Raw genomic sequence first — 14,964 nt, forward strand, 5'->3', positions numbered from 1 at the left:
CACATTAGAGGGGTGCAGAATGTAGAATTATTGTAAACTTGTGATGGATGATAGTAAAGGCAAAACAAACCTTCAGTTGCTAATAACACTCGAATCCCACATTTTCTTTAACTTTTTTTTTTTTTTAAATTCAACTTTTTCTTATGCCCAAAAAAAAAAAAAATCATGATATCGAGAGATTTTTCTTTTTTGATGAAAATTGTTTGGAGAAAGTAATAGGATTTAACAACTTGTCAAATTAGGAAATGTACCGTTCAATTACCAAAAGCAATGGTTCTCTTTTAATTGTGCTCTTGTTTTCCTTTCTGTCTTGCTCTCACTTGGGCTAATTTGATTGTTTGTTGCGTCTGTACGTAGTTCCTCTTGTCTTGGCTTCTGTGGCTTTGACTATGAGAGCTTTGTTTATTTTCAGTTTAGCCTCTTGGCTTTCTGATAGATCTATGGTTGGGCTGCTTTCCAGCTTTTTAATGAATATCTTTGACCAAAAAAAAAAAAAAACAATGGTCGATACAAACCAATAAAAAAAAATGGCAATTACACTGTAGCCATCCTCTTCAAAAGGATGCAATTTCCAACATAACAGCCGTCATTGCAGCATGGCACAACAATATTAGGGAAGAGTACCATCCAACCTTCTGTATTCTAGATTCCAAAAGTACTAGGAAAAATAATTATTAATTTTAAATTTAAATAAAATGTAAGCAAATACAAAAACAAAACCAAAAAAGGAAAAATAAAAATAAAGTATGTGCAGTATAGGCAAGTTGTTGACTTGGTCTTAGCTCAGGGTTCGCCTGTTGAACGACTCCACTGTTAAATTGGCAGTGAAAGCTGGGATTGAATTCATTTTCCGAATAAATATCTCAACCTGCAAAATAATATTCTTAGATGAGCTGATGAGGAAACTTTTCAGTTTTCACGCAAGCAAGTTGAAAACCAGCCACAAATTGATAAAACAAGGTCATAGACAAGAATTGGACTCTCTGAATACCATATCGATCCAATGCGAAACTATATATTTTGCTATGGAGAAAATTGCTTTCACTGAGTGTTAGGTATATTGATGCGGCAATGCTAATTAGAAATTCATTTGCCAAAGAGTTAGCCGTGCAAGGAAAGATGAGACTCAAAAGGTGCAAAGGGGATTAGCACCCAAATCTAATTAGAAATTTTGCATTGATGCGGTAATGCTAAGTAGAAATTCATTTGCCAACGAGTTAACCATGCTAGGAAAAATAAGACTCAAAAGGTGCAAAGGGGTGCTAATCCCAAATCTCAAACCTGGAAAAAAAAAAAGAGGAATGCGTACAAGTCAGAACTATAAGAATCATGCCTGTCATTAACACCGGTCACATTATAACTGACATGAATATATATATATATATATATATATATGCAAATATGCAATTGAGTTTCCCAGGTAAAAAATGTGATAAATCTAAGATGCCGATCCTCCATGCAAAGAGAAGTGACTATCCTACCAGTACAGAGTCATAAAAAGGGTCAAAAGAATTATTGAAAAACAATATGCTCTGTACCTGTTGAGATATCTCACGCTGAGAGGTATAATCATTTGCCTGATTAATCCAAAGACGAAGTAAGTATAAAAATTCTAGCATTTGTTATATTACTAAATCAAATACATAATAAAAGAAAAATCTGTATATCCTCAGTCCTCCAAACATATATGGCCTAATAAAAAGACTTTTGTGTACCACCATCATACCAAAATGTTTGTAGTCCCTGATTCATATTCAAATTCAAGCTTCTCATTATCGCTTTGAGCATATATAGATTGGAGGGTAAAACGTGTAACAGGAATACCATTCGGTCGCTGGTGTTCATCCATTACAATCTGCCAAAAAATTGTGTAAGAAGGATCAGCATTAAATTTTAATCTATAGCAACGATAGTCGACTTTAGTGCATTTTCATGATATCAGTGATGTACTTCCATTACTTATCAACATGTGAAATTGTAGGCTAACCTCCACAACGACTTCTCAAAACAAAGAAAAAAGAGAATTAACCATTTATATAATTGAATAATGGGCATTCCAGTCCCAAGCTCACAACAAATTATCTTATACTTCTTGACTCTGTTTTCTACAAGCAAAGTGGGCTACTGATTTAGTCTGCTTTGGCATTACATTACTTTTCCTGTGTTGTTTCATTGGAGGCCTATTTGGATTGTAGGCTAAGATGCACATGATGTGAGAAACGAAGAGTACCCTCCATCCTTCTGTATCATAGATTCCTAGTGCAACATTCAATTTAAGTTCATACATTGAAATGATGAAACCCTAAAAACTAAAACTTGCAACCAAAGAAAAGAATAAAACAAAATCCTAATTTTTTTTTTAAATGGTCACTGCGATCTGACAGCTTTTTTTGTTTTTTCCCCCTTTTTTTGTTATTAGAAACGATTCTATCAGACAACCAAGAAAGAAAAAAGAGAGAGCGGCCAAGAGTCCACAAAGGGCAGAACTACAAAACAAACAAACAACCAACAGCAACAACAGGACTAGGACAAAACATCAACTCCCTACGAGATCAAAGGCCATATATTACAGTACCCTTCCAATAAAACAGAACGGAAGAAAGACTGTAGTCTTTGAAAGCCTCCGAGACAGAGGCCCAAAGCGCTGCTCAATATCTTACTCTCTCCCAAAGCTCCTCCACCCCTACACCTAAGTATTCTTCAAATATATATATATATTTTTTTTCTTTCCATCCAGCGCACTAAAATGACAGAGAGAACGCTACAGCCCCAAAGAACTGAACTTCAGGGTGCAGACTGGTGCGAAGAGAAGTTTAGGTACTATAATGACATGAGGGTCATGATAAAAGTTTGTCAATATTCTACACTGTAATTTCTTGTCATAATTTCTCAGTATAATTACTATTCAAATCAAGGGGAAACTTTGTATATCATAAACTGAAACAAATTCAAAAATGTTAGGTCAAAACTATTCATGAAAATGTGACAATGAGTAATATATCTTATACCTTGTAACCAAAAAGCTCACAACATGCTCTCCTGAACACTGAAATTCTGTCAGCAAAAACAGTCTTGTACCTGTTCCACGGTATATTCAAATGTTCAACCTACGTGAAGCATTATACTTTAGGTAAAACCTGAACAAACAATGCAAAGCATACAAAAAGCTTAAGCTATTAGGATATCGCCCAAACAACTATATCAAAAAAGTTTACAAATAGATGGTATCCGCCCTCCTCCCAGTAGGCCCCAGTAACAATGAAATACATTCTTCTTAAATTTAAAGAACCAGAAAAAATGGGGAACCAAAAGCTCTAATAAGCAAAAGGTTTCAAGCTAAAGAGAGTAGACAATGACCAAGCTTCACACATACTAAGAATAGTTATCGGTCACGCACCTTTCCTCACGTTTTTCAAGAGTTGCGATTTGTTCTTTCAACTGCACAATCTTTCCGGATATGTCGGAATCCACCAATTTCCCAGCTTCACCTGAATCATTTATGAGAAACAGGCTGTGACTAAGGTTAATAAAACATACGAAACAGATAAATTTGATGACATAAAAAATAAAATGATTAAATATTCTTAGGTTTTGACAGTACCGCTTACGTTAAATACTCTTTAAGGTAAAGAAATATCAAAATAATGGATATTCCAAATGACAAAATTTATGGCTCCAGGATTTTTAAGTTCTGTAGGAAAAATCTGTTTGGAATATCTGATTTCTATGTTTGGATGCATTAGAAGTAAAACATGAGCAGTAGAGGTAGTGATGGGAATGGCAGCCATGGTGGTGGTGATGGGTGGTAATAGTGGCTGAAGCACCACTTAATGATGCAAGTATGTCATGATCTTAAAAAGGAAAAGAGGTGGTAGCATTTTACACAAGTTTGTCATAAAAAGATGGGTAGAACCGTGTACTGACCTGACTGGCTTTTCAATTCTTCAACGGCTTGTAACTTCTCCTTTGTCTTCTGTAGTTCAGTTCTTAATGCCTCTATAGTTTGTTTTGCTTCATTATCAACAGTAAGAGTATTCACCATTCGTAAAACTTTTGTATTTGCAGCAGAGAAATCACCGTGGCCCAGCTGTATTGGCAAAAAAGCACTTAATTACATAATCCACAGCAAGTTTTGCAGCTTGTAAATCAGTTTTTCAATTTAAGATGCAAAAGACTGAAAAACTATCTCTCTTCACTCCAGATTTTGCTGAATACTTTGAGCTAAATATTCAACAAATTGAACACAAATCAATTTACAGGAGACGGTGAAAACAAAAACAAAGCAAACATTCACAACATTCACCCAAGATGAACAACATTTTATCAAATAAGATATGAAAAACAAGTATTAACACATAGAGGCAAGCCTCAAACAACTGGTCCTATAGCATTTCAAATATTTTAGGTAGGGCCAACTGGCCAACAAGGTTTCCATCTTTCTTTGCATGTATTTGAGAAAAAAAAACCATTAAAAATAAATATAAATAAAAAAGTAAAGAAAAAACCAACCAAAAAACAATTGGATAAGAAAAATAAAAGCCAAAGAAGCGATATAATAAGAACAGATGCACTGTAAAATGACGCGGGCAACGTGGCCTGAAAGCCATTTTTATATTTTATAGAAAGGGATAAATAAGAATAAGTAGAATAAATGAACTTACAAACTACAATGTAAGTATGAACCAGTTAGAAAAAAAAAAAAAAAAAAACGTGAACGCATGGACCAATGACAATAGAACATTGTTATAGTATTAAAAATTTGAATGGCATCTACTACTGCTGTTTGCACTAGTAATCGGTATGTGGGAGCCCACAATGTAAATAACATAGAAGTATAGTTGCAAATAGTAGCTTTGTACTGACAATAAAGGTTACAGCCCTTTAGCTTTTGTTATAACTTTTAGGTGCATGTCATTGAGTAGTTGAATTGATTAGCTGAAAGCAAATAAGGAGAAATGGCAGCTGAGGCCTATAACTTTCGGGTACCCTGTGCTTACACACAGTCGCGCTGGTCATCCCATATGCGGAGAAGTGGAGAACCAACAGGCAAGCTAATAACAACATGGGTTCTAAGGTAAAATTGAGAGTACAAAGAAAGGAAGACCATAACATGTTTGAAATCTCTCAATGTAGAGTGGAAAAACCTAGTATGTGTAGTAATCACATTCTTTTACGAAAATCCAAGATTAGTGGGGGAGTGTTCCTTTCATGTCTAGAAAAAGAACCAACTCATATCAATAAATCATTTAGATAATTTTGAAACCTACCTTGGACTCCAGCAGAGAGATCTCTGAACGAAGTTGATCACCCTCCCTCTCCAATGACTTCACTTTTCTCGCTTCAGTTTTTAATCTGTCATTGAGTGACTTTATTTCTTCACGTTGACAACTATTAACTTGTTTTTGTTCAAATAGAGCAGAATCTAGTTCTTTAATATAGCCTTCCTTCTTCGCAAGAGACGATTCAAGCTCCTGCATGAGCAAACCAGGAGACCAAACAAAGAACTTAAAAAGAGATCTCACCAATTAGAAATAATACAGAAAAAAGAACATCTATAACCTTAAGAAGACTTTGACTGGTTGCTTCATCTCCTGCACCATCACTCTTTGCCCGCTTGAATTCATTGATGTCATTTCTCAACTTATCTCTTTCCTCAGTAACTCTAGATAGCTGCAAGTTTAAATTTTCCATAACTAATTCTTGAAATGAAAAAGAAAAAAGACAAACAAACAACAAGACAAAAGAAGAAGAGGAAGAAGAAGATAGAGGAAATCATGGCACCAAAAAAGATAAAACATACTACAAACATTGGGATCTAAACAAATAAAGACAACAAAATGTCAAAACACCAATATAGATTCCTGCCATTACTATGCATCTATCAGCTGAAAGAAATAAGCATGCAACTTTAAATACCATAGAGGAACTGGAAATTATAGCATAAAGCTTATGATAACCAGCATTTTTCAGCACTGATATCAAGAAGTATAAAAATAAAGCCATATCACTGATGCACTACACGTCTACACATATACTGGACAATGTCGGAATAATGTTATGCAAAGAAATTAGTCTTAAGCATATACCATTCTCTCTGGTGATAATTTAGGCTAAAGTTATTATTATTCCCATCATATAGGGTTTCTAAGCATTCCTGAATGAAACTGGCATATTGATTGAGAACAGTTAATATTGAAAAAGTTCCTCGACTTTCTTGTTCTAGTTGTCTCTATCCTGCATCAACTAGTGTTAGACCAAACTCAATACAACATCATGGGGAAGCCACTACAGACTACTAGACCCAAACTTTCGTAAGAAACCACTACAACTACAAGAAGCAAACTGACCAGCAAGAAATAAAAGAGAACTGAACAAAGTAGAGTGAAATCCCGCCATGTTACCTCCCAGCTTGAGAGATAAGAAAAAAGGGGGACACATGAATAATAAGCTTTGTTTTAGACATAAAAACAAGACTGCATAAAACTATCAGGTTACATGCTTACCATCAGTTCAATCCTGTTAACCTCTGATTTTGTTACCTCCAACTTCTCTCTCATCAGTTCAGCCTCAGTTTCAGCATTTTGTTTACCAATTAGTGCAGCATCCAGAGCTACCTCCAATTGTTTCAAGCGGGCAGTTGCCTCACCCTCCCTCTTCGTGCTATCAATTACCTCTCTGCATTAGAGGGAAAACCACCTCAACAATTGGAAACTGAAAACATCCACATTCAAATATGTATTATACAGACTGAGAAAAGTATGTATACAACTCTTCAGATGATAACAAATGATAAGCAAACAAAAGTAAACAAAAAAAAAATTGCAAGAGGATTAAGGATAACATAGGGTGGCAATTGGACAAACTGGAAATCCTCACAAATAGACAACTGACAACTCAGACCAAAAGAAATTGAAAACCCAGAGTTCCCAAAACCCTACCAAAAAATTAAGATATCAGACCTGAGCATGATAAATCTTCAAACATAAAATACAGATGGTGTCAAAACAGGGCTGAAAATGATGTGGATAGTCCCATCACTGATATTAAGCCATGTGATACAATAAAAAAAAATGTAAATAAAAAATAAGTAAATAATAAAAATAATGAATAAAAAAGCTGGGAATAAACTATCCATACATAGCTCAAAGAAAATACGTAAATATATATTCAGCTCTAAAAAGATGGTAGAAACAAAATTAGACTTATAAGCTTCCAGAAGAGTGAGTTCTCAAAGAGAAAATCTATTTCTGAAATTATCAATAACAGATATTCAGTTAAGTCACACTCACACCTACCCACTGAGAAAAACTTTGAAGATAAAACTAAAAAGGATGTCAACCCTGCCTGACATGATTTTTTTTTTTTTTTTTAATATCTTCCGCATCCTCTTAATGGAAGAAACAAACGAACCTTTCTCTTTAAGTGAATAATTAGTGAAATTATTTGTTCTTCTAACACATCCTGGAAAACTAGCTTAAACTGACATCAAGCTATACACATACTTTTGTAAAGCTCCAAACTTCACAGGTATATCATCACAACATGACACGCCTGGAATGTCTTTGGTCATCAACTTCCAAGATGTCAACTCATCCTCCAACTTCTTCATGCTCGGGTGAAATTCTTGTAATTTGGATAACTCTGACTCTGCCCTCTCTCTACGGCCCTTTTCTTCCAGCAATTTTTCCTTCAACAAATTCACATCTTCATGAGAAGACTTCAGCTTTCTCGCTGCCCTCACTTCAGCTTCCTAGTGAAAAGTAAAAGACAATCAATCATTATCAGAGGATAATGACCATAAGTCAATTTTTTTTATTACAAACTACAAAGATACATTCTAATCTCAAAGCAGTTCGAGGCCCCAAATACATTTTCCTTTATCAGTTTGATTCAGAGAAACAATTCCTCCCTCTTGCTCAATTTTATTTTAATTGCTAGTATCGTGAAAACAATTAGCATATTAGCAATCCAATTCATATAGGATAATAACCTAAATGAATAGGTTTGGTTAAGAATCATTCACGGACTTCAAAAAAAATTCTAACTTCAACAACAGAATGAATTATGCTCTGCATATCATACAACATAGCCTTTGAAAGACTAGGAATTTTACAAAACAATATAGCTCTTGTTTTGCCTTGGAAACATGAAACTTACAATTGCAGTGAGTTTTCTTAGTTATGGTTATGGATGAAGATATATAAGAGAGATGAGAATTGTGAGATATATCTATATTATAAAAAATGAAAACTTTGTCTCTTCATTCATTTTTTTTTCCCTACAAGAATTTTATTAGAGAGAAGTTTATTGATAATAGCACAAGATATACAAATGGATGAAAGGAGGACCAGAAGTCCCATCTATGCTTGCAGAACAACAATAATAATAATAAAAAAATTTTAAAAATTAAAAAAACCATAAGATGCCTAACAAAAAAGAATCAGTGGGGAACAACAATCTCTCATTCCTAAAGAAATCTTCTGGAAATTCTATGATAAAACTTTAACACCAGTTAACAAGGAAAGGAAATAAACATATTCTGCTCCAAAGTAATCAACCGTGCTCCTAAATTTCCAAAATCTATGCTACAATAAATGTACAGTTGACTGACGCAAATGACACCACCACCTCCAAACCTAGCAATCTACTCAATAACCGAGAAGCAAAATCATAAACCAAAAACAATTATCCATTGACAAAGTAGTTTTGTTAAAGTAAGATTTTGCCGCCACTTTTGAAGTAAATCACTGGACACAGTCCAAAGTTCCAGACTAAAGATTTAACTTTCAATGGAGGCGATACTTTCGTAAGAACTGAAAGATGAAATGGCTAGTAAAGATGATCATAAGTCAACTTTTCAGAGAATTACTATTACAGGATACTTAGAGACATAATGTTTTCAGAAAGAACTAGAATATTATATTGTTGCAATCAAAGAAAGAGAATCCCTACATTTTTATAATAAGGGTTTGGAAAAAGAAACTGGAGATTTAAATAGAACTCATAAAGGACACTACGATAATGGATAGAACAGAGATAAAAGTCTAGGTAAACAAAGCAGCAAAAGAATTTATTCCGCCAAAGGTCTCCCAGAATTTAATCCTGTCACTAATAACAACAAGGCAGTAGCCAAACTGGTATTAGCGATAAACTCAAAATATAGTCTTCCTAGGACACTTCTAGCCCATAATTGTTTTGATGAAAACATGTGTACTCTATTAGATTATGCCAAAAAGAGTTCTGCTCGAAAGGAAAAGTCCACTGCTAATTGGCTCAGAATAGAAATATTTCCCTGTTCCCAAGTCACCAGGTAATTGGACAGGCTGCCTGGTTGAAATTTTAGTAACAGTTGGTAAACTAGAGATATATTATCCTCAGACTAAAGTACGCTTCAAGAAGGCCAGATGCCAAGGTGACATAAAGTCAACCAAACCCTTTCTCTATAGCATGATGTTTGGTTTATCTTGATTACCAGTCATGAAAAACCATATAGGCAGCACTTGGAAACATAATTATGAACCACTCAATAATGTACACCAGGACATATAGCTAGAAATTCATAGGGCGACTTGTGGTGTGCGATATTATTTTTTCCGTCTTTTCATAAAACCTTAATCTGCCTGACTAAACAGTATAAGATCTGAGAAATAGCAAATCAAGATTACTAAAAAAATATATGGCACCCTATTATAAATAGTATGAATATGTTGTGTGTGTGTGAGTGTACATATCAGGGCCCTTCTAGTGAGGGATCCCTTTTTTTGGCCATTTTAAGGGATCGATTATTAGACCAACTTTTTTTTATCACATATTAACATCTCCACCGTTCAATTTTTAGGCATATATGAGTAGATCACTTCTGCAAATTTTCAACCAAATTGACAATCGTTAAGGAGTTCATAACTGTGAATTACAATTATAAACATGAATGGTTTAGGTTGGACAAATTTGTTTCGTCCTATGATTTAATCTAATTTGATACCTTAACGGTCATCAATTTGGCTGAACATGTGCATAAGTGATCTATTCATGGAGTCCTAAGAACTTAGATGCCGATATGTGATCGAAAAGTGGGTCCCACAAAGAATCCCTTAAAATGACCAAAAAAAAGGGACCTCTTAGTGGAAGGGCCCTCCATATATAGACATATATATGTAAAAGTATATATAAATATATGTGATATCATAACTATGCGTGCATGTGTATAGTAAAGCATATAAATCAAGGAAGATGAAAATCAACTTTACACGACAATACAATCACTTATTAGAAAAAGAAAAAGAATAAAGAATAAAAAGTAAAAAGATGAAGGAAGCAAACTCACAAAGTTTCTAAGCTCTTCTTGCAGATGTTTAACCAATATATCATTGTCTGTATGATTAACTTCTTGGAATGTGAATCTGGTTAACTTAGTCTCTGCTTCACTCTTCTGTTGCAAGCACTGAATAAAAAATAAAAATATTGTAGAATTTAAAAATATATAATTAATCAAGTTATTGTACCAGCACACCATAATTCATGATAATTATTCAGCACACTACATTAATGAATTCTACTGTTTTGCAAGAAGATAAACAAAATGACAAGCAGAAAATATTTCAGCTTGTAGTGGACACTCAAGAACAGGGAAACCAAAATTAAAGTTTAACAAACATAGCTACCATAAAAGGCAAAGGTAAGACTTGAAATTGTAGAGGGCCAGGACATACATGTGAGAGACAAAGAAAGATAATAGAATTTTTTTTTTTTTTGGCCAAAAAAGAAATATAGAAAAATAAGAGATATATACCTCACTAAGTTGCTTTTTAAGATCATCCAGCTGCCCTTTCAGTAGTTGTGATTCTTTCTCAGCATTATGAGCTCTACATTCCATTCGTTCAAGCTGAGAAGAGAATGGTGAAATTTAGTACAGTGGATGATTGTATACAGACTACCATACTTAACTCAGAATCATCACAACTCACATCAGCAGTTATTCTAGCAACAGAAAGCTTGGATTCTCTTTTAATATGTGCAATTTCATTGTTGAGATGCCTTTTCTCCCTCTCTATGCTTTCAGAAAGATGGCTTAGCTTTCCCTCTAAAACACTTGCTTTCTTCTCAGCCGAAGCGGCTGAAGTCTCGGCTTTCGTGCGAAGATTTATTTCAGTTTGGAGCTTTACCTGGAAATCAAAAGGCAATATGAAGACTAGGACATGGACATTTCAAATTCTACAACAGTTGGATGGGCAAGAACAATATGTGAATTGAAGAGATTGGTATGAGTCTGACACAAAAAATAAATCACCGACTACAAAAGGGAGACAGACACACAGAATAAGAAGCTGAACATACTGCATCTCCAACTAACTCAGGATCATCAAACCAGCGAATTTGTTTACATGTGTTATAGATGTTACTAATTACACACAAGCATTTCAGCATTTAAGAAAATGGAAACCAAAATTATGTTCTGCTTGATAAATGTATAAAAGGTATCAAATCATCTGAGTTTCATTAATGGGACCTCTTAAACTAGTAAAGTACAACAACAAAAAATAGTCATTCTCCTTGGCCATAATACGAAATGGTAGGGGGAGTCAACTCTTTGATAAATATGTTATACCTCAAGTTCAGTGTATGATCGTATTTGTTTACTGAATCTTTCCTGAAAATCATGGACCTCCTTCAACTGTTGCTCCTGCAGAGCCTTTTCGCGTCCCTTTGCCGCGGAAAGTTCTTGTTCTGTATATAAAAATTGATCCCGAAATTTCTTCCTCTCTGATTCTGCAGCACATATAATATTACAGTTAGAAGCCAAGAACTGAAAATGGATAATATAATAAAGAAGACTTTGAAAACATTAAGTTCGCAAAAAGAAAATTTAATAATAGCACCTAAAGACTTTTGAAACAACTCTAATGGCGTGATAGAGCAGTGATGCAAAAAGAAGATATCTTGCTGTATTATTCATGATCTCAAATTTTGCAACACAAGTCTTATGGTTTTAAGGAACAAGGGTTAAATCAGAAATGGAGTTTTGATTCGCAAGATATAGGCATTATTATTTCAGGGGAAACCAACAAAATCATGCCCATATTATGTATACTTGTATAAGGAAATCAAGTTGTGTCAAAGAGTCCAGACACTTTTCTCGAGTCTTAAATTAGTCATTCATGATTTCCAACTCGATAGCAAGTCAGTATCCTGGTACGAGTAAAAGGAGAAGATGTTCAAATGTGCATAAATGCATTCTACTCGAGCAAAGAGCACATCTAACATAAACCACACATGACATACTCCACGTATCTTTCACCATTACATCTGCCTTTCTTTACCTGATCCAAAGGGGAAAAATGATGGAGTATACCACAAACAGATGTATGGTAGAATTTCCACAAAAGAAATAAGTGAACTGATAAGACTGATGATTTGCTAAAATTCCTAAGAATTTTCGGATATTGATTGTCAAAAGCTAGGGTAACCAAACCAAAACCAATTGAGAATAACTGCCATGAACAGAAGTTTGAACTTGAGAAACATGAATAGATATTGCGGGAAATTAAAGCAACATATGTTAAGCGCAATACACAGAAACCTACCAACTTTGCGAAAGTTGTCATTTAATGCCTCCAATCTAGATTGATAATCCTGAACTTGCTTCTCTGCATTACTCAAGGCATCTAGAAACTCTGATTTAACCTGCGATAAAGAGAACAAGAGGTTTCTATTAGATTAACAACCCCTGGCCTCTAAACTCGTATAAGAATTGTAGGCAGGTCACAGCAACCAAAATTCAAAGCGTCCAGTATTAACTTGTATAAGGATATAACTAGTAGCAACAACTGTAAATGATAACGATTCTGAACTGTGCCCTAATCTCAGGTAGAGGAGCAATCTGTCATTTATCTAATGATATATTGTAAAGGAGAATCCGAACTGTGCCCTAATCACAGGTTTAGGGTGCGAATAAAGGATTGAATAGCAAAATGAATGAATTGGAATGAGGAGGATGATTGGGAAAATACCATTTGGCGGCATTGATAGGTGCAGAGCATGTGGTGGGAGGAACCGTCGTCGGTAGGTTGAAGATGCGGGGAAGGAGAAGGGTGGTCCTCGTAGATGACGAGAGGGCCGGCCGCCGCAGACGGTGGTGGGCTCTCGATTTCCGGCCCCCGTCGCTTCTTCACTGGAGGAGTCCTCACTATCATCTTCTTCAACCTCTCTCTCTCTCTCTCTGCGCCTAATTTGAATGTAAGGGCGCTAATAACAATTGCCCTAAAAGACTGTTAAGTTTTTTTTTTTTTTTTTTTTTAGAATAAAAAGACGGTTAAGTTCACGATGGGTTTTACGTATTAAATTATGAAAATAAAATCTTAGTCTTAAATTTGGGTTTTACAATAGGGATTTTTTTTTTTTATTAATGTAATAACTTCATTCATTCAAACTGCAATTACACCGAATCACAGCACCCATCAGGGTTTATACCAAAGAACAAACAACTAAACCACACTCCTCACTCCAACAAAGAGAGAATGCCACGTCAATGGATTCAACAACCAAGATCGAATTGAGCCGCTGCTTGTGCAAATTGGACCAAAATAAGTAGCAATACTAGAATAGGAACAAACCAATAGAATAATGTTGGGCGAGCTATCCCAGAATCTCCCTTTCTCCTCAACACAGGCTGATAATGAAAACCCAGCACACAGACCGGGTAGGACTGGATCCTGATGACAACGAGCCAGCAACCCAAATCGATCCGATCGCCGGAATCCACGACGACAACCATAACTCCATAGAGTATAGACTTATTCGACAACTGACAAACAAAAGCAACTAAAAACAACACCAACAAAAGAGTATGCAACAATCAAAGCAGAAAAACGCAGTGAAACAGGCAAAGGGAGCCCAGTCCTAGCCTTCTGGAGCACAATTCCATACATCCATTCTGCAACAACTCGGAATGAAGATGGGCCCCGCAGTGGAAGACTCACCACCTCCAACAACTTGCCGTCACGAGGCCAAACCGGAGTCACTCAGTCAACACTTCGAGTAGCAGCCACCGCCTTCCAAACATCAATTCCATGGAAGGTTTGACAAGCCACTCATAAAATAGTGTCACAACGCGACCCGATCACCTTCAACCTTCACCATCCAACACAACCCATCAGAGAAATAGTGCATGAAGTATGAAGGTTTCTACACTTTGGTGTATGAACTTTGAAAACTATCAAAATGGTGTATGAACTTTGGATTTCAACATCATTTTGATGTATGAGACTAACACCGTAGGGTATAACCGTTAAGTTATACTATTTAGGCTACTATTTGGGCTACTGTTGGAAATTCTGCAAAAATCTTATTATAACATGCATATGGTCAAAAAACTTCTTTCCTAAGGACTAGTCTTCAACATGCCACATTTCACCTAACGACCTCTTGTCTAAGCGGTTACTCAAAGGGCGGAATCACTGCTGCCTTAGTGAAGAATAATCTTGGAATATGCAGGATACGTAAAACTAAATGCAGAGTTTCTAACAGATAAAATAGATAAAGGATAAGGTAGGAATTTAATAGAACAAATTTTTGTGACAAAATATACTGGGCACACACTGTCAGAATTTATTTATCAAACATAAATACAGACTGATAAACCCAGAGCCTCACTCTTGGGTAAACAACTAAATGCTGTTTAGTTATTCATAATGATAAGACTGACTTACTTGTAATGAAATCACACTACTTCACACTAGACAGGAAGAAAAGAGCACACTGCTACTATGACTTTCTTACTTCTTGAGAGAATCTGTTTCTTCTCAATTTTCGAATGCCTTACAACTGAAACTTAAAGCTCCTTATATAGGAAGCGGAACTCAAACTACAAAATGAACAGGACAACTCCGTGATTATCTGCTTTTGTGAGTGCTCCTGATGATGGAGGTCAGTTGGCAAAAGTAGATTCCTTTAGGTGAAATGATTTTC

General features: G+C 35.3%; 1 protein-coding gene across 3 annotated transcripts; it reads right to left on the reverse strand.

Annotated features, from left to right (window-relative positions):
- Positions 1 to 494: 494 nt before the first annotated feature.
- Positions 495 to 13,256, reverse strand: LOC112179868 (mitotic spindle checkpoint protein MAD1). Of its 3 annotated transcripts, XM_024318356.2 has the most exons (16): positions 13,008 to 13,256; positions 12,582 to 12,681; positions 11,606 to 11,766; positions 10,965 to 11,162; positions 10,790 to 10,882; positions 10,325 to 10,441; positions 7,503 to 7,750; positions 6,504 to 6,675; positions 5,560 to 5,670; positions 5,268 to 5,471; positions 3,925 to 4,087; positions 3,398 to 3,488; positions 3,009 to 3,078; positions 1,727 to 1,855; positions 1,539 to 1,577; positions 504 to 868 (listed from the first exon to the last, which is right to left on the reverse strand). In XM_024318356.2, the coding sequence occupies exons 1-16, from the start codon at positions 13,188 to 13,190 to the stop codon at positions 779 to 781; spliced, it is 2,169 nt and encodes a 722-aa protein (XP_024174124.1). In that variant the 5' UTR covers positions 13,191 to 13,256; the 3' UTR covers positions 504 to 778. The 3 variants fall into 3 exon arrangements, with proteins under 3 accessions (XP_040367847.1, XP_024174124.1, XP_024174125.1); XM_040511913.1 differs by lacking the exon at positions 1,539 to 1,577 and having other exon boundaries at positions 495 to 868; XM_024318357.2 differs by lacking the exons at positions 504 to 868; positions 1,539 to 1,577; positions 1,727 to 1,855 and having other exon boundaries at positions 3,075 to 3,137.
- Positions 13,257 to 14,964: the final 1,708 nt, after the last annotated feature.

The sequence above is a fragment of the Rosa chinensis genome, chromosome 7, assembly GCF_002994745.2.
Source record: "Rosa chinensis cultivar Old Blush chromosome 7, RchiOBHm-V2, whole genome shotgun sequence".
Taxonomy (NCBI): domain Eukaryota; kingdom Viridiplantae; phylum Streptophyta; class Magnoliopsida; order Rosales; family Rosaceae; genus Rosa; species Rosa chinensis.